At 34.9% G+C, this 20796-nt stretch overlaps 1 protein-coding gene across 1 annotated transcript in view; it reads right to left on the bottom strand.

Annotated features, from left to right (window-relative positions):
• Window positions 1–1810: 1810 nt before the first annotated feature.
• The window catches only part of CNTN6 (contactin 6), a 295431-nt gene continuing 276445 nt past the window's right edge, over window positions 1811–20796 (bottom strand). The window contains 7 exon segments of the mRNA XM_084989161.1: window positions 1811–2016; window positions 2018–2085; window positions 2972–3140; window positions 4184–4296; window positions 14413–14599; window positions 15872–15987; window positions 16101–16335. Coding sequence (XP_084845287.1) covers window positions 1975–2016; window positions 2018–2085; window positions 2972–3140; window positions 4184–4296; window positions 14413–14599; window positions 15872–15987; window positions 16101–16335 — 930 coding nt within the window. The 3' untranslated portion in view covers window positions 1811–1974.

Below are 20796 nucleotides of genomic sequence, written 5' to 3'. Positions count from 1 at the left end.
ATATGAATTAAAATACACCTGAAAATATATGAGTTGTTGATAAGAACTGGCTTAGCTTTTGGATTCATACAGAAATGACTATACATCTAATTCACTTAATCAGCAAAAACAAAAATCTGATAGTGTATTTAACACTCAGTCTCCACTTTGGGGACCAGGGCACAAATCTAATCTATTATCAAATTGAGAAAACTATTAAGACCATGTGCCATCACTGGTATGTCTGATCAGTACAAATGTGTCTTGTTCAGGTAGCTGTTGCTATGAGTGTGCTGAACAGTGTTTTCTATTTCTTGTTTATTTTACTCAGTAAAAACACCGTCAGATCTTATGGTGCAGGGATAACAAGGCTCCTTGATCTGTACCAAGTGCTTGACACACTGTTCAGGCAAGATGCATGTTCTGAACTATGGAAAGTTTTTGTCCATCTGCTGCTGACTATGTCAGATAGCTTAAAATATTTTAGAAGTCAGTGTTCCCATCGTGGCTCAGCGGAAAAGAATCTGACTAGCATCCATGAAGACACAGGTTTGATCCCTGGCCTCCCTCAGTGGGTTAAGGATCCAGAGTTGCTGTGAGCTGTGGTATAGGTTGCATATGTGGCTAGGATCCTGCATTTTTGCGGCTGTGGTATAGCCCAGCAGCTATAGTTCCCATTCAACCCGTAGTCTGAGAACTTCCATATGCTGTGGGTATGGCCCTAAAAAAAAATTTTAGGGGTCAAAATGACAAAATCCAATTCTGAGGATTGTGTGACTGGAAGTTGTGAGGAGAATTCAAATAGTTCAGCTTAGTTAAGAGGCTGTACCTAGTTAAGAAGGAAAAACTAGTGTGACCATTCTTCCCTCCCAGCTCCCCAGGACATCAAACCCAACTGGCTTGGGCTATAGGAGGCTGACAGCAGGACAAACCCTTGGAGGCTGTTTGTGATGGAAATCGATGGTTGGTAGAATGTATCAGGCCCTCTCGGTAACCTTGTCCTCCTCCCAGACTGCCTTCTCCAGACAGTGCAATCCCAAAAAGTGAAAACACTGACACTAATAGGTTCATCCTAGAGAAGAGTCACCCCACAAACATCTTTCTAAACTTTGGACAGTGTAGAATTATTTGTATAGCTGTAGAGAAAATTAACAAAAAAAAAAATATATATATTGACCCAAATGTCAAAATCTTGGTTAAGTAATTCTGTTCCCAGATTTATTTATTGTGTAAAAATAAAGCCACACACATTGCTAACAGTTTATAATTGTCACCTGAGTATTGTTCATGTAATGTCTTCTTTGGGAAAATTCAGAATTGATTTTAAAATTAAACTTTGTTATGAGAAATTGCTTACTTACTACAAATACATACTATAGTTGTTAGATTATTTTTGGTGGGTGCTTATTTCCTTCTCTTCTTTTTCTTTACCAGAAAGCACTTTTGTGCCATTATTATTACTGAACCTCATAGAAAAATAGGTTTAGAAGAACATAAAATATATGGATATATTACTGGGTACAGGTATTTCTTGTCCCAACTTGATTCAGAGATAAAAGCATATTATGCTTTGAAATAGCTTGAATTGTTATTATGTTTTATTTCCAAGTAGGGTGAAAATTTTTAATACTAAAGTAAATTACCTGAAGCATGTAAAAAATGTTTATCTTAGCTATGGTAACTGCAGTCTGGGTCATATTGATGATCAATATCAAGAGAGTTCTTTATTCTCTCCATATAAGTTACTTAAAAGCCATAGTAGTGACAACTCCATGCATTAATTTGGCATCCTCTGAATGTCTGTAATCATGTATGAACTTTAAAATTCCAAGGTGTTTGAAATAGTTTTATTAATGTACCATATTTATAAGACCTTAATAATACACATTTTTTTCTCTCCAAACAAGTCTGTATTAAGAATGTATCTTGTAATGGGAATGGAAAGCTTATTTACAGAATGATCTGCTTTCAAAAAAACTCAAAAGATTTATGGTTTTATTCATCATATAAGTGACTGAATAGCAAAACAGTAAAAAAAAATCATAATGGCAACTGGCAGGAAATAGACACCAGGTTGTAAGACTGTAACTCCTCTGGAACTCAAACCTGAAAAATATAAAAAAAAAATGAAACAAAATGTCTTGAGATAAAGTAAAATTACTTGTTGGATTAATTCTTCATGAGCCAAAAGGCTTACTATTATTTCTCTTCTAATAGCAAATTTTAGTACACTTGTTTCACTTACATTATATTTAATTTTAGAAAGTGTCTTCAGTTCCCTGTCTTAAGATAATCTGTTTTAAATGTAAAAATGTTTTCAAAAAATGCCTAAATTGTCCAAGTCTGATTAAAGGGAGGAGTAGGATTGGCCAGCACATGATGGATTATGACTTAGACTCAGGCATAGCTTCGGGTAGATGAGTGAGTGTTTCTTTTAAAGCAGAAAAATAAATTATTATTATGTGCTAAATATGACTGATTGGTGTGATCTGCTTAGGATATGATATTGAGAGGATATGAAAGTGCTAACTCAGCCCAGTATGAAAGTCACAATTGATTACCCTTGTCATGAATATAGGAAGAGAGGTATGTATACATGTGTTTAATATTTGCCATCCTTGCACTCAGAAGCCTGCAAGTACCTGTGGGAAAACTTTCTGGGCTTTTTTCGTAACAACAGAATGAAGACTACACCAATGACACAGAGTTGTGAGCTGTGGTGGATTTTTTTTTTCTTTTCTTTTTTTTTTTTTTTTGATTCAAATGAGGAAAAATAATACCATTTGTAATATGCAAGCACATTGCAAATTTGAGGGATTAGTTAAAGAAAATTGATTTATCCCCTTTTGCTCTCAAATTAAAATGGAAACATAGACTTTTTATTTTTTCACCCAACATTTAAAAAAGAATTGGAAAGATTCATAGAGTCCAGATTTCATACTGGCAGCTGTCTGTATTCAAAATCTACAACAGCAATGGTGATTCAACTTACTTGACATTTTTGGAATCCTAATTTCCTCACTGCTGCTTCCATCCCCACCATCACTAACTGTTCTTATTTCAATCAAGTAGTCCTCTTCAAATGGAACCAGAAGCTCAGCAGATGTGTTGTTTGTTTCCAAAATATGAGTTTGACTCTGTCTGTTTTGCCGGTATAGAATCTAAATAAAATGGTGAATCAAGTGAAAAGGACATGTTGAGGTTCAGAAACTCTTACAGAACACTATAACACTGAGCACTGTAAATGCTCTACCCCTCGGATGGAAATATCTGGCCTATGCCCTTTCTTTTAATTTAGTTAAGAAAAAGATTTTCATTTTGACCAGTGCTTCCAAAATGAGAATAGGTTTATCTCTATTAATTACATGGTTTGAGGCATTGTCTTTGGAGACTGCTGTGAAAAGTTCTTGGTTAGTTTGGACCCGTTTCAAATGTCTGAATACTATGCATTTGCCAAGAGATGATGTTCGTTATCAGTGATGGAAATGATTTGCTCTGAGTATTTTTTTTTTTTTTTTTCTTTTTAAGGCCACACCTTCAACAATGGAAATTCCCAGGCAAGGGGTCAAACTGGAGCTGCAGCTGCTGGCCTTCATCACAGCCACAACCATGCCAGATCTGAGCTGTGTCTGCAGCCCACCCACAGCTTGTGGTGACTCCAAATCCTTAACCCACTGAGCAAGGCCAGGGATCCAAACTGTATCCTCATGGATACTAGTCAGGTTCAGAACCCACTGAGCCACAACGGAAACTACAGCTCTGAGTATTTGACTGTACTCTTGTTGGATTCCTTTTATGTTATTAAGAGATGATATCATACTATAGCTTAAGTTCTAGAAATTCTATTTGAATATAATTTTTGTCCTCACCCTCATCTCATATGTGTATATATACACATATACACATATACTTACACACACACACACCATTGTCTTTTGATGACAAGGGGAGTCACTTGAAGGAAAATGTTGCATACTCTAAAGTTTAATTTCTTAATACTCCAAGACACATTACTGACCTAAGAATATAAGTTTTTCCATGAAGAATTTAAAAGCAGAAATACTAAGTGTTTTGAAAACATTAGAAAAAAAATCCCTATATTTCCATATGTGTAAAATTTATTTCTTATTTGGTTCTGATGTTTCTGGTTCCTTAAGTAAGTTAGTTAATTGATATCATTAAGGAAAAATAAATAAATACTCACCTTGTAACCCAATACTTCAGACTCATTTTCCATGGTTTTTACATGTTCCCAGTTTAGACATAATTTAGAATTTGTCAGCTTCCAGGCAATGTTAGCTGGTGGTTGACTTGGAGCTTTAAAAAGATAATCAAAGATCCAAATGAACATTAATTAGCTCATGGTTACTGTATGGCCCGTCAGGAGGAAAAGGGGAAATAAGTCCTGGATAATTGACATAGAAGGAGCTAAAATGTTTTCCATGTCATTTGAAGTATCATATTAATTCTAAAGAGTGAGCAAATTCATTCAAATTCTGGTCATTTCAAAATTTTTTTTGTGACAAACTTATGAATTAGTTATGGTGTGCTACATGTCCAGAATTAATTATTAATCACTGTTGAGTTTGTTTTCTTTACCATATATAAATAGATGTAGGGCCCCTTTATCTAGGTTTCATTTGGCCAACAATCAGTGAGAATCTCAGACAAACTCAGGCTGCAAATGTTTTACATATATTGACACAGAGGTGTTCATTCCTAGTAGTCCTATACTTTTTAATCATGTATTAGGATTCTTTGGCTCTAGGTAACAGAAGCAACTAAAAATGTTTTAAACAAAATATTAGTAGTAGAGTGTGAAATATATATGGGGAATCTTAAAATTCATTGTGGAATTCAGCAGAGCCTCAGAAGGAACAAAAACAAAAAATGTCCAAAAGGAAAGTTCCTCTTTCAACCTCTCACAGTAGTGTTGGCTGCATGTTATTGTGCCATAGACCACCTGTTTGTTGTTTTCAGTGCCTGTGGCAGAAATCATGTCTGTTCACCAGAATTGAAGTTTAAAACCTCCTCTGTCCAAAAATAGTCTAAGCTAGAAGTTCCAGGTAAAAGCTCATGATTGGCTTCATTTGGTCATATTCTGTCTTAGCCCAATCTTTTGTGGCTATATAGTAAGAAAGATGCATGTCACTTAATATAACTGGAGCTGGTAGGAACCCTGAGAATGAAAAATCATTACAAACTGAGTGATCATCTCAAAATATATCTACTCTAAATCCAAGCTGTGGCTTTTAGTTCCCTGAAATTAATATTTTCTTGGAGAAAGGTGTTGGGAAGTAAGTGAATACATATTTAGAAATGGCCTCCTAAAGTAATGGATCTGGTACACACTGGAAAATTTTAGATTTAAGAAAATAGGGTCCAGATTGGGAGTCAGCTGATTGAAAAGTATGCAGCTAATGAGTGGCTGAGTCAAGTCAGTATCCTGGTCTCGTGATTTCTAATCTAGTTTTTCTCCATGACAACATGCTGCTTCTTGAAGATTTGAGGCCGCATGATTATTTTTGAGATTTAAGAAACTGGAAAGATTAAAAATAATCCAGCTTGAGAGCAGAGGTGAAGATAAAACTACCCAGCAAGATGTTTTTGTCATCTTGTTTGAATTTGTGAGACTGAATAAACATTATATTTAACTCATTATAACACTGATGGAAATTAAAATGATTTCTCTTAGATTTTTGAACTCAACTGCTATGTAATGTCTTACCCATCAATGGAAGTGTCACAGGACATCCAACACTGCATTATCACACAGCTACTTGCCTGCCCAAAGCCACTGGGATATTGCTGTTTTTCACCTAGTTACTTAGATTTCAGTTGGGACATAGTACAGAGATAAATGTTTCCACCTCTGTGCCCATGGGGCTCAGCTGATATTTTATTATGGATTTATAACACTGAATTATAGTTATTCATGCTCTGTGTCTCTTTAAATTTATTGAGAACATATGTCTTATTCAGCTTTGTATTACCAGACCCGTTCATGGTGCTAGGCACATAAGAAGAGGCATGCATTTCATAAACATTGAATAAATAACTGTGCAATATGTGGCTAGACAAAAACTCTCATAGTCCTGTGTGATGTTCTCAGATCATATTAATTATGTACTGGGCTGTGGGCAGATCCGTAGGTGACTCTTTGAGGCCTGTCAATTCATTATACTCTTGTATAATCAAGGCCAATTGACATGGCCAAACCTATAGCCAAGCCATATAAACTTATGAAACTAACAGGCCATTTGGATGGACTATGCCTTTGTACATTTCTTGACAATATAAATTCAATCATAATTAAAAGCCTGAGAAATTTTCACTTAGTAAGAACTCATTAAATGCTTGTCATACATTTATTTCTGAAGGGCTATTGACAACGATTATAGTTTTATAAATTTTTCTTCAACTTATCTCAAAGTGCCTTTTCTAATCTTCTCAGCTATAAAAGATATAAAAATTTTCACTGAGTTCCCGCTGTGGCACAATGGGTTAAGAATCCAAATGCAGCAGTTCAGGTCACTAAGGAGGTGAGGGTTCAATCCCCAGCCCAGTGCAGTGGGTTAAAACATATAGCATTGCTGCAGGTGTGACATAGGTAACAGCTACAGCTCAGATTCAATCCCTGGCCCAAGAACTTTCATATACCTCGAATATGGCCATTTTAAAAAAATAAAACAAACAAACAAAAAACTCACAAGAAACCAGTTTTAATATCTAGTATACTTTTGTGACACATTTCTTTCATCTCTGTTCATAAAGCAAAAGTATTGCCATAAACAACATCATATAATCAATACAGTGAAAATATAAAATCTCTCGTTTGTTGTCACTGGCAGTGATGGATTCTGAAGTTTTCATCTATTGCTGTGCCTGTTCTATTTGTTTATACAGCTAGATAAAAAGTATTCTTTTCAACACAGAATCCATTGATGAAGCTCCAAGCTGAGAGGCAGTACTGGCTTCTACTAATAGAAGCAGTGGCTGTGTCAGTGATACTGAAATATTTGTATTTATTTCTTCATTTACCAGAGCAGAAGTTAAGGCATTCCATGGACAAAAATGAGAACAGTTCTATCAGGAATGAGCTCTTGGTGTGGATTATTTGAATTCTTTACCTCTCTTGCTACTTTGGAGGCAGAAAGAGTTGGACTTTGAAGTCAGAGAGACCTAAATTTGTATGCAGTTTCTTTCAAGAGGCCTGGCTTCCCAGTCTTTGGAATGAGACTAAAATATCCTAGTTTTTAGGATTTTTAGCTTCCATGAAATAAAATATGAACTGTCCTTCGCTTGTTTACTGGTTAGCTCAGTAACTGTTAATTCTTTTTCCTGAGAGTTGCAGTTCTCCACTGTGGTGTTGCAACATAATCAATTTTTCAATTATGTTCAGTGTGGTTTGTTGCTAATCACATAGTTCCAAAGTTTGCAAATGATTCACTTCTTAAATATAATTAGGGTACATTCAAGATTTTCCATTAATAATTTTGTTCTTACTTGGGCTTTTTTATGTGGTTTTTGAAAGGCATATAAAGTGGTGGAGTCTCAGCTAACTATCTGGGATGTTCTCATAGTCTATGGCTTTTTTATCTTTATCCACAAGTGTGACTCCATTGCCAATCCATTCTGTCTAATATATCTATAAATATACACATATTTTTTAAGTTTCTAAAAGGTATTTAGAAAGCCATCATCTTATTATAAAGACTTTTAATAGCTCTGGTTTCATGAGTTGGAGGTACTTGATTAAAGTGGATTGCCAATATCTACAATGAAACTGAAATTTCTGTTTCATTGAAAAACCATAACACTGTCATATGGATAATAAGAAACATAAGCCATGGATTTTGTTCTAGTTGGTCAATGGTAAATTTGACAAACAAGCATTTCCCTAATTTTTTGAAAAATTTTCCAGGTGATTTCCAAAGAGTAAATCATTTTCTATTAATCAAATGACAGAGCAACATTAAACTAGCCCTCTGCAGCTCTAATGGCTTCCCTGTGATCAATTTTTCTGTAGATGGCATTTATATTCAACTGTAGTTCACACTATGAACTCAATTCAAAAACAACTTCTTATGTTACACTTCTAAGTAACAGCATGGGGTTGACATTTGGAAAAGAGAGAAAGAACATAAGTGCAAGATGAAATAAAAGCTTAATGCTTCCTTTATGTCTAAATATGGATTGATTGCATTATTTACAGCAAGAAAAATCTAGTACAGAATGCTGGTCCGTCAACGTCAGGGGCCAAATTGAACCAAAATTTGCAAACATTTTCTGTTACTTGGTCTGAATACTTCTGTCTGCGTAAGCAGAGCTTTTTAGTTCCTCTTTGGTCTTGGAATTGATGTAAATGTTTTTCTCCCTTTAGTTGTAAATTTAAATTCCATTTAAGCAGAGTCTGTGTGGATCACAGTATATTTATATTTCCAGTGCTCCTCAGTTGTCTTTTAGAAAGACATCATTTTCACTAAGCTATGATACTTAATGTTAAATCACTGATATTTACTTTTTAAAAAACCATAAGGCTATCATCATCTCCATCAACAATAATAACAAAGACTCTGAAGCTTTGCAAATGCCATTCCTTCTGCTTGGAGGTTTCTTTGTCCATTAGTTCCTTTTTCTCTTTTATGTCATATTGAAGTATACAGCCTTCCCATATAGCTGCTCTTTAGGTATATCTCAGCCTCTTACTTTCTTCATAGTACTTTTTATAATTTGATTATTTCATTTTATTTTTTCTTATTTTAAGTTGTCTATCCACTAAAAGAGAAATTGCCAAAGGCAGGGCTCTTGCTTGTTTTAATCTCCATTAGGCATCTAACCCTGTGCTTGACTCATTGAAGGCACTAGAGCGATTGGTTGATTCATCATATTTCCAGGAAAAGGTTCTGTCTTCCAATCAGAATTGGATGAGATTTTGGAAAATATGAGCTCTGCTTCCTCAGAATTTATAGTGGATGATCAAACATCAGATGGAAAATATAGACAATGGCAGTATGAGTGTGTGATGGATACAGGATTTTTTGCTGTCACCACTATTCAGAGATAATCTTGGTGTCATCTCAAGGACATAGAAAATCAAAGTTATATCTAGGGATAACACTTGGAATCAGAGCTCTTTGCTGTTTCATTAAAACCACTTCTCTGTTTTGGATGTCCTTTAATGGCCCTTGAAGAAAATTTCTGCAACAAATTTATAAAGAAAAAGAAAGTAGAAAGTAGCTATGCTTTCCTACTTTAATAAATGCAAAGAAAGTGAAATCATCTCTGAAGAAGAAATGTAATAATGCCCATTACCATATACTGAGCTCTCACTATATGGCTGCCTCTGGGTCACTTTGGTGTGTGTTATATCCTTTTGTTCTCAGAGCAAACTCTAGAGGAAAGTATAATCATCTGTTTTTCAGACAAGAAAATGCATTCTGAGTTATCAAGCAATTAGATTTGTCCCACAGTTCATGTCTGAGCTGGGATTCACACCCAACTTTCTTTTGCTCCGAAGTCCTTTTCTAGCTCTTTTCAACAATATTCTCACATGGGCCAAAGTTATATAATCATACTTTCTTCTGATTCCAAAAATTCATTGTTGCCTCTATTCCAGAGAACAAAGACTAGAGAAATGTGTACAAGATCTGTCATAATCTGTCCCCAAATTCCTTTCCATCACATTCTTCATTAAGATCTCGCAGAGCCTGACTTACTGATCTTCTGAATCACTTGCTTACCTGATTTCATGTATTCTTGCAGTTTGCAGTGGCCCACCATGCCTATAAACAGATAAATATACTAAAAGAAAAATTTATAAATCAGTAGAAAAGATTATGAAAGTTCTTGTACACATTTCTCTAGTCTTTGTTCTCTCAAATAGAGGAGACAATGAATTTTTGGAATTAGAAGAGAGAATGATTCCATTTTAAGAAAGAAAATCTCAAGGCAGTTGAAGGTTTGGATGGAAGATTTGAGAGTCCAGAGGAAAGATTTGTTCAAGATGAAGATTACAAGCTAGCAAGTGTTCATGGGATCAAGAGCTTCAGAGTCCATGTTCATACTGTGTTAGTCCAACGGGTGCCACAATAGAACCCTTCTAAGAATCAGTTTTATCGTGTCTTGGAATTAAAATACCAAATTCCCTGATATTTTGTAGTATTTGAATGAGATATTATATGTAGAGCATTAACACTGGGCTTAGGACATGAGTGCTCAGTATTTTATAACCATAACAGGCATAATAAGGGCCTCTCATACATGTCCAGATCCTAATCCACAAAGCCTGTGGATACATTACTGTATATGGGAAAGGGGACATTACAGGTTTGATTAAGTTAAGGATCTTGACACTGGGAAATAATCCTGGATTCTGCAGGTGAGTTCATAGAATTCCAAGATTCTTATAAGGGAAAAAAGGAGGCATAGAGTCAGAGGAAATGTGATGACAGAAGTAGAGGGTCAGAGTCAGAGTAGTATTTGAAGATACCATGCTCCTGGAATTTTTAATAAACAATTTGAGATTTATATAAGCTTATAACTTTAAGTTACTCAAATTGAACAATGCCAAATGAGGTCAGTCTAAAAAAAGAAACAAATACACACCATTGCAAGGTAATTTGATGAGTTGCTTTTTAAAAAAAAAAAAATTGTACAGGAAAAAAATTAAAAATATATCCCCTGAACACAGCTTATACCATACAGTCACCCTGTCCAATAGGCAGGAAGTGAAGAGGAAAAGGCCACAAGCTAAGGGGTATATGTGGTCTATAACATCCAGAAAATGCAGGAAACAAGTGCTCTTCTAGAGCTTCCACAAGGAGTACAACCCTTGCCCACACCTTGTTTTCCAGCCAGTGAAACTCATGACTTGGGACTTCTAGAAGTGTATGATAATAAATTTGTATTGCTTTAAACCACTAAGTTGTGGTAACATGAATAGAAGATTCTATTCTGTTCTTACAATGTCTATAATGAAGAATGTTGAAAAATAAAATTAGAGGTTTGATTCGTATTCAAATATGAGATGAAGCCTTGTAGAACTTTCTTATTCTCAAGTCCTTGTTGACTCTTGATAAAAACACTGAGACACATAGGCTGGTGAAAGCCAAATTTTTTCTTAAACCACTTTGCTATTTTATTGATAGCAAAGTAAGGTTTTTATGAAAGAAATTAGGAATTACAAGGGTTTTTATTTACAATAATCAAGAAAGAATATGGATGGTAAAGAAACCCAACTTCACTTTATACTTTCTGGCTCTCTTCTCACATTTCTCTCAGCAAATATATTCTACCACAATATCTTGGATCAAATTACACCTTGTTAATTAAATTGTTTTCATAGAATATGCCCCCACTCTTTGATGATGCTAATCATGTGAATACTCATATAAACCACTAATAATGTTCTTGGTATTTAATACAAATTTCAGTCTGCCCATTCGTAGGACTGAGTAGGTGTATTGACTATACCTGGTGCTACCATGTCAAAAACAAGCTTTCAGCTTAAACTCAATGAATAGATTAGTACAAACCATTATATGGTTGATTTAGGTTGCATGGACAATCAAACTGGAAAATTTGAATTAAAGGAAAAATGTTTTTTAATGTTACAATATGTGTACATATATATACACACATATATGTATATATACACATAAGTGTACATGAATGTGTGTATGTATGTACAGGTGGCTCTGTGTATCTGCATATTTGTGGGTTCCACATTGGCAGCTTCAACCAATTTTAGATTGAAAATATTTGAAAAAATATTCCAGAAAGTTCCAAAAAAGCAAAATTTAAATTTGTTTTGCGCTAGCAGCTATTCACAGTATTTACATTGTTATTTACAGCTATTTATATAATATTTGCATTATATTAGATATTATAAATAATCTAGAGATGATTTAAAGTATAAAGAGGATATATGTAGGTTGTATGCAAATTCTATGATATTTTATATCATGGACTTGGGCATCTGTGGATGTTTCTAGAACAAATACCCTTTGGATACCGAAGGACAGCTGCGTGTGTGTGTGTGTGTGTATGTATGTACATGGTTTTATATAGATAAATAGTCTATATATAAATAGATGTATCTTTTTGATAATTAGTTTCTTGTTCTAATCTCAACCCATTTTAAACTGGTCAGTGGGATTGCATGTACCATGAGTAGGCTTGAATATTTCCTCAACAACTGCTCTAAACTGCCTGTCAGTTTGTCACAGATCTGTCAGATTTGCTAGGTTTGTTTTTTTTTTTTTTTGATATTATCTTTACACATTTCTATTCACCCTTGATTTTGCCTGAGATAGAAACTGAATTATACACAAGAATTTCTGGTGAGTTTGGCATCTCTCAGCAAGAAGGAAATGTCTGGGCAAATTTAAGGCCACTGATTGATTCGAGATTTCAGTCTGCATTTGCAGATTAACTGAAAGAGGTTAGACTCCAGAAAGGCCATAGAAGCAAATTGTTTCATACAGGTATATGGCAATGACTTCATCAATTTAGTCAACATGGGGTAAGCAGGAAGAGGAATAGAATAGCATCTCTAGATAGTTGATTCTTAAGGATCACTTATGATCTAGTCTATTTCAAGTTATGGGCATTGAGGGAGAGCTGGTTTAAGAATCATTGATTCACACATACTCTTCCCTTATTATACTAGAGGCTTTTTTGTTCATTTGTTTGTTTCCTCCTTAGCAGTTCCAGAGCACCTTGTATTTTCCCATGTGCTTCTATAATCAGAGCTTCATTTGAGCCTCACTGGGGAAATAGTGAGGGCAGAGAAAGTTTCTGTTTAATAAATAAGTAAATTAAACCAGGAAAATGGAATGTCTTGTCCTGTATCAGGGAATGAGTCAGTGATGTACCCACAATTGGAACAAAGGTCTCTGGCTTCTGGTTGGAGATATGGACACAAGTGAATAGTGAACTCTCTAATCCAAGGACCTAGTAACTGAGATGATTCCTAAATTCTTATAGACATAGGAAGTATGCAGGTATATAGGAAAAAAAACAACAACTTTGCATACTTGATTTTCAAGCTCTTTTCAACCACCTATCCTTTCCCAATACACGGGGTGGCGGGGGGGAAGGTACAATATTTAAAGGCAATCTCTGTTTTTACTGCTTGTTAGTAGCAGTGTATTCATGTCTTAGTCATTCTCAAAATTTAGCAATTGTATTTGTTACTCTTTTTCATCAGGATTTAGAGACCAAAGGATATGTTTTTAAAAGCCTGTTAACACACAAGAATGTATACATGTATGTGTAACTGGGTCACCATGCTGTACAGTAGAAAATTGACAGAACACTGTAAACCAGCTATAATGAAAAAAATAAATAAATAAATAAAAAGCCCGTTAACACGATTTATGTTCATCTACAGTATATGTAGATATTATGCACTTATAGACAGTACAAATTACCAGCTCCGACTAAGTCATATTGGATCAGACCATTTCCAGTTACCACTGTACTATACTGCAATACTGCATGTTGAATATTTCTTCAATACCAGACCCACTCATAGGACAAAATTCAGCAGCAATCAACTATTCATCCTTTATTTAGCAAACTCTATCTATGTGAAAGACGTTTAGCTTATTGTTAAGGGAGGTAAAAAGAAGCAAAACGGTTAATTCTTGGGTTTCAGGGGCTTTCAAGTAAACTGCAGTGATAAAATATCCTAGAAGGAAAGACCTAGGTGTCTGACAGTGTTAGGATCACATCAAAACTCAAGTGGCAAACCAAACCAAGTGGCATATGCACACTATTATTTATGGAGTGGATGGTCTGTGGGAGTTTGCTGTATAGTTCAGGGAACTCTATCCAATATTCTGTAATAAACTATGTGGGAAAAGAATCTGAAAAAGAGTGGATATGTGTATATGTGTAATTGAATACTTTGTCGTACAGTAGAAATTAACACATTATAAATCAACTATACTTAAAATTAAAAAATATATTCACTAATCATCTACTAAAGATGTACTGTTAGTTATCTCTCTCAAACTCGAGTAAAGCCTTGTGAGAAAATATGTACAACGTTTTCCTCATTTTACAGATGAGGATGTTAGACCTGAAAGATCGAATAACCATTTAACATTCTAAGGATGGGAGGTCAAGTTTTGAACTCAAGGTGGGAGAGGGCATCAGAGCCTGTGTTCTTAAACATTATATTCTCTGTCTTTCATCTGTATCCTTAATTTATTTTCTCTTTTGCAATTCCAAAATGATCCAAACAGTTCTTTTTGATTATTACCAGAAAGTTTGAACAATTATCCATATTTAAGGGACAAACCCACTAACCAAATAAATCAATCAGTAAAATAATAAGGTAGAAGAAATGAAATGAAGATTGAGCAAAGCAAAGTTTCTAATTATAGGTGAATCTTGGTTCCTGCAGTGTGAGTGTATACTTACGAGACTTTTTGGTGGTAACATTGACTGGGGGACTTGAAGGCCCTGTCCCAGCAGTGTTATAAGCTCTCACAGAAGCAAAGTAAACAGTGTTAGCTTTGAGTCCTGTGATGTTTTTGGTTGTGACATTTCCACTGACTCTAACTTTACCAATCATGGATTCTTTGGAGTCATCTGTCCAGTATAAGATCTGTTCATTCAAAACAAAGAATAAACAACTTAATTTCCTAACAGCCGTCAAACACTGGCATATGGGAAGCAGCAGGGAACATAAATGAGAATATTTTCCAATTAAAATGGCTTTATGACGACAACAAAATCATCAAAGTCCCAAATTTATAGAGAAGAAATTTTTAAAAAGAATTTTCCAACTCATAATGGAAATTGGAGAACTTGGTTTTTTTTTTAAGTTACCTATTAAAGTATTTCATGAGATATCTAAAGTTAACAGCATTAAAATTATTTAACAAATAAGTCGTATCAAAACAAGATTCATACCATCAATCAAAGATTGAAGTGATAATGTTTTGCTATTGACATTTCCTCCAGAGTTCTTTGACGCAGGGATGAATTAATAATTCTACTGGTACTGAGCCTGTCCTATTCATTAGCACTATTTTGGGCACATAGGAAATACAAGAAAGAAAAAAGTATCATGCCTACCTTTGAGCCCCTTATAATTATAATGTAGTTAGGATGTTAGAGTACAAAAGCCAAGGGTGCATTCCAAAAAAGTGATATGGGAAAAAATGTATAAGAGTTTGAAGAAAGATAACACCAGGGAGTAATCAGGGAAGAGTTCAAAGAGCAAGGGAGACTAGATATGAGCTTTGAGAAGGAAATTGGGTTCAGATAAGAGGTAAGGCATTCTAGGGTTGGAGTGGCAGCCACTTATCTTGTTAGTAAAACTTTCTGTTTGGAAAAGAGGGTTCATATGAAAAGGAAATGAAAAAGAACAAGGCATAATCATGCTTTTGTTCTAATTCCAAAATAAACTTGATTACTCATTATGCGAATCATTAGATTTATGTCAAAGGAATAGTAATTGATTAATAAGTCTCAACCCCTAATGAAAAAGAAGCCCCTAAATGTGAAGTGATTTGCTTTATTCTATATAGACTATAAATGACAGGTTTAGGAGATTCTAGGCTTTTCTTTATCACTTAGCTGCCTTTTCCAAGATGACTTTTTTCATAGACCTGTTCATAGAACGGGTCTTCCAGTGAAATTCTGTGGTTTAAAATCATTGAAGATTAAATGCTTACATTTCTCCCAGAAACAAGTATGACTGCTGATTACTTTAAAAATGCTAATGTTTGTTAATTGGCTTTCTTAAGATCCCCTCTGTAGCTTTAGACATACACTATTATATACCAAAAATTAGGTTAGTAGTACAGGACTATTGAACAGAGGTATTGCTAGCTAGCATATTCATATGGAAAGTCATATTAATGTGGATTACCTCATAACCCAGAACTCTTCCAGTATTTCTATTCCAGGCAATAGCATTCCATGAAACCTCCATTTCTGAAGCAGAAAAACTTTGAACAGAAGTTCCCCTTGGGGCCAGCTGGGGTTCTACCATGCAGAGAAAGATATGACCATCTTCAGCAGAGTAGTTCACAGTAAACAAGTGCAAAATATATGTACAGTCTTAAAGAGGACCATTCCATTTGCTGACCACAACTTACCATCTTCCCCAGAGTAGACAATGGACGCAGTACTCAGGGCTCCTTCTCCTTCATTGTTATACACCCCCACTTTGACTTCAAAGGGAGAGAGGGGAATGATGCTTTCATTTCTGTAAACAAACCTTGACGATTCTACAGATGGTACTCTTGCCTTGGTCCAGGTTGTTGAGCCAACTGGCCGTAGCATGATGATGTATCCAAATTCCTCTCCATTCTGGAGTTCTTCTGGAATTGACTTGGGCAGAAGTGATCAGTCACTGAGTATTTACAGACATATTTTACATAGCTACTATAGTGTTTATGGATTGTATAACATATTTTCTGTAGATATAAGCATGGATATTTACCCTCTTTAATGAAGTATTGAAAAATAGTACTTTTATTTGGAATGCCAATTAGAAAAATGATTCCAATTAAAGATAGATAAATACATGAACATTTTAAATGGAAATGTGAAATGGGTTTTACATGTGTATATATCCTTCCTTGATTATTCTTAAATTGTAGTAATAAAATGGTTTAAAAGATTGCAAGATTTTACAAGTCGAAGCATAATTTCGATATGAATTTTTTAATGCAGCACAAAATTCACTTATTAACTGTTTCAAGCCTAGCCATGTTTTCCTTTCACATTTTCAACAAATTATTGTAAGATATAGATAATATAATCAATGTGTAATAACATTTGCTCTAATGTCATGGACTACTATAGACTGTTACTCAAACACAAACATATAAAGGACCTCCCAATATTTTTTAAACCTACGTCTTCATTAATCATAGCATCAGCATGTACTTTTCTTAACATTCAAAAACAAAGAACCTAAAAGTTTGCTAAGTCTCAAATAACCAAATTCCCTGAGTCATTCAAAACTTAAATTTATTAAAATTACAAAACAAAAATAGATACAACTTTTCCGACCTCTAGAGGTAAATTAATTCTAAATAATCACATCAACAAATGAAAATGAATTTGTTCTTGAATTTAGACAAATAGTCCACCTGTTTATAAGAAAGTCATATTTAAAAATTATAGAATTTGTTTAGTCTTTCTAAAGGAAAAATTTTTCCCCAAATATTTTCATGGACTAATAAGTGCATACCTCATAGGACATAATGCTTGACTCTGATGGACACAATTTTATTTCTGAGGTTTTTCTTACCCAAAGGTGTCCATTCATTATATTACATTATCCTATGACTTGTACCACATCTGATTATCCAGTAACAGGTACCAGAACAAAAGATACCCTCTTGGTCAGTATCTATGGGGTATTCTGGTACAGAATCTCTGTTTTCTGTAGTAACTAATACGCCCAATCAATTCCTCTCCATTATGAAATTCAAATAAGAAACATAGGTGTGTTGAGATAATAATAGATAAGCAGAGCAAGCAATCAGTAGAAAACATACAGTAACAGGGACACTGAGGCAGTAGAAGCTGAAGAAGAGAGAATTAGCTATAAGCCAAGTAGAAAATTGGAAGTAAGAGGAATGGGAAGAACTGAGAGAAAAGCAGGAGAGACCGTTGGAACTGGGACTAGATTACCAGAGGTGCTAACAGCAGGGTAGAGCTACTATTTTCAAAAAATGATGAATGATACTGTGGTTCTTCTTTTGACCTGGCTGCTTGGTTACTGACACTTTTTCCTATCCTCATCATTTCCCATGTTGCTTTAAAATAAACCCCCTTTAACCAAGATGACCTTAGCAGGTCTCTACTTCTTACCATGTGGAATAGTCTAACAAATACAGATAGGGAAAAGAAGAAGAAAAATACAGGTCCTGAAATCTTAGGAAAGAAAATGCTTCCTCGTATTAACACTTGTCTTTTATAGGGAGATCAGAATTAAAACAGTTAACCTTGAGTGTTATGGAAAAGATGTATTAGAATTTATGGTATTTGATAGAGCATTTGACTTATTTTTGATGATCCTCTGATCTCAGATTTAATCAGGACATTTAGTTCATCTGAGAAAGTGGACAACTTCTGTTTTTGTTAGTCAAATACAATTAATGTTTCACATGGTGTTCCCTCAAGAAAGATCTGAGTCCAAAATGTTTGATTTAGAAGGGACAAAGACTCGTTTAGGCTCTTGCTTTCATTCTTCTCATAAAGTCAGAGAGCCAGATGAGGAGACATTTATATAGCTACTTAAGATGGCCAGAAAGAGTTTTATTCCATTAAGTAGAGAAAGTATTGAGTAGAGTACAGAAATTCACAAATTGCCCTGGTAATGAAATCTATTAGAGTCGATAAAGACTAATAGTATAATTTTCCATCACAGTATCTGTAAGAACTAAATTTGTAGTATAAACCAAAAGTCAGCAAATGCTGGCCTTTGAACCGAATCTGGCCTGTAGCCTGGTTGCTGAAGTAAAGGTTTTTGGAAATACAGTCATACTTGTTCATTTATATATGATATATGGCTTTTGAATGACAAGAGCAGGGTTGAGAAGTTGTGCAAGAGACCATGAAGCCTGTAAAGCTGAATAGTTTTACTGGCTAACCCTCTAGGTAGAAAGTCTGTCAACTTCCAGTTTAGATGTGTATCTCTTATTCTACAGTATTTTATCCTATATGCCTAATTTTACAGTCAATGAGACATTTACCCCAAACACCTCAAACTTGGAAGTATTGGGGAGTATAGACTAAGCTAAGCTATAAATAAAGATACCATTAGAAAAGGAATTAGAAGTTACTACATCTCTAAAGTTCGATATTGTTTCTAGGTAAATGGAAACAAAAAAACCAAAATAAATAAATATACACAAAATATACATTACTTTTGCACTAGAGAAAACAGGTTGATTATACCATGATGGATGTATTTATAAACACATAATGGTGGAGTCTGACTTAATTTAGAACAGTTGCTGGACCTGCATTAGAGTTGAAAGCTCAGCGGGTACCCCTTCATCCATGATGCGGTGACTTTGGACTGATACAGTCTCCCTACCTGTGTTCTTTTTCAAAATATAGTTCATACATACTATGATGGTGCCTTTCCAAATCTCCTTTCACGCTGTGTATTGACTGTCATGTCAGCTTCTGAGCATTCAGACTTTCTTTTAAATTCATTTTTGTTCCCCCACTGCTTGGAACAATGTCACTACTCATGAGTTTTTATTGAACTGAAAGCGTTACTATATGCCTTCTGGTGGCTTGAACTAATGTATGCATCTCCTCCTAAGTATATATAACTGATTCCTTAAAGAAGTTTGGGCACCCAAAGAATTTGGCTCAGTAACTGCATGTATGTGATACCAAATGTGAATGATAAATGGGAATTAGCATCCGTTTATATAGTTTCTGTATCTGCATATCTGATATTCCAAGAAAAAATTGACAGAGGGAATGGTTTTAATTTAATTAAAAAATTTGTCAGAATTTTTTTTTTCCATAGAGGGCTAGATGCTTAAACATTTTAAACACTGGGGGAATATATGGTCTTTTGCAACAGCATGAAAGCAGCAATACATAACGCAGATGAGAATGAATATGGTGATAGGGGAATTTGTTTATGAAAACGGTGAGCAGGCCAGATTTGGCCCATAGCTGATTATTTCCAGTACCAGGCTTTAGAGATAAAAAACATTATAAATCATAGAATGATGTATTTTTTGGTTATTCATATCATGTCTATTTAAGAATAGTAAACATATGATTTCTCTTTCTCCTCCAATATAGACTGAGTAAAAACCTTTTAATTTCTGATCACGAAGGAGAAAGAATAAGATGTGAAGTCGGGCGAATTATGAAATGCTTATATGATTTTTAAACAATATTGAAACCTAAATAACCTACTCACTTTCCCACAAAAACAATCCTCTTTTAGACTACTTGAGAGTCAGTGTTTTGTGTGAAATGCATTTGGTAGACACAGAAGAACTCTAGCCCTCCCTGCACCATGGCTTTGCACAGGGACAATTGGAAGTCTAATTTAGGACAAAGTAAAAGTGTCAAGTAAGAGTTCTGTGGTCAGATGCTTCTCTGGCCATGTATCTCATATTTCTAAGCCTGTTAACTTTTTTGAACGTGGCTTTACCCATCTGCTAGCTTTGAAATGAGAAGCGAAGATACGAAATGTCCAACATAGCACCTAAAACCCTGTAAGTGTCCCAAAGATGAGCTCCCTCTCCAGGTCTCCAAGGGCTCGATCTCTCTCTATGAACATCTGTTTATCTAACAGGCACTTGTGCTAGGCCCATAACACGTGTGAAACTAGGCATCCAGAAGAAATGATGGTTTTAATAGCAGTTACACCTGGTTTCTAGCTCTGTCATTTACAACCTAAGAAAACATCTCTTTGTCTCAGTTTTCTCTCATATGAAAAGGGTGTAATAATATTACTCCATTTCTATCTGCAACGGAATTTTGTGGGGAATACAACAGACTCTCTCTCTCTCTCTCTCTCTCTCTCTCTCTCTATATATATATATATATATATATATATATATGTATGTATATAAAGTCTTATACTACTGTAAAATCATTTATGAATGCAATGAATTAGTATTATTTTACAACAGGTTTCTCAACCTCAACCTTAGCACTGTTGGCATTTGGGAGCAGATACCTTGTCAAGAGAGGCTATCCTGTGCATTGTAGGATGCTTAGAATCATCCTGGCCTCTACCCAGAGCACCTCTTCCCTTATGTATAAACAACCAGACATGCCTTCAAACATTATAAA

The sequence above is a fragment of the Sus scrofa genome, chromosome 13 (assembly GCF_054392235.1).
Source record: "Sus scrofa isolate SSC_HxYL_T2T_F1_AM1 chromosome 13, Sscrofa_HxYL_maternal_Yorkshire_Landrace_v2.0, whole genome shotgun sequence".
Classification (NCBI taxonomy): Eukaryota; Metazoa; Chordata; class Mammalia; order Artiodactyla; family Suidae; genus Sus; species Sus scrofa.
The sequence above is the reverse complement of the archived record's forward strand: the minus strand, read 5'-3'. Positions and strand labels throughout refer to the sequence as shown.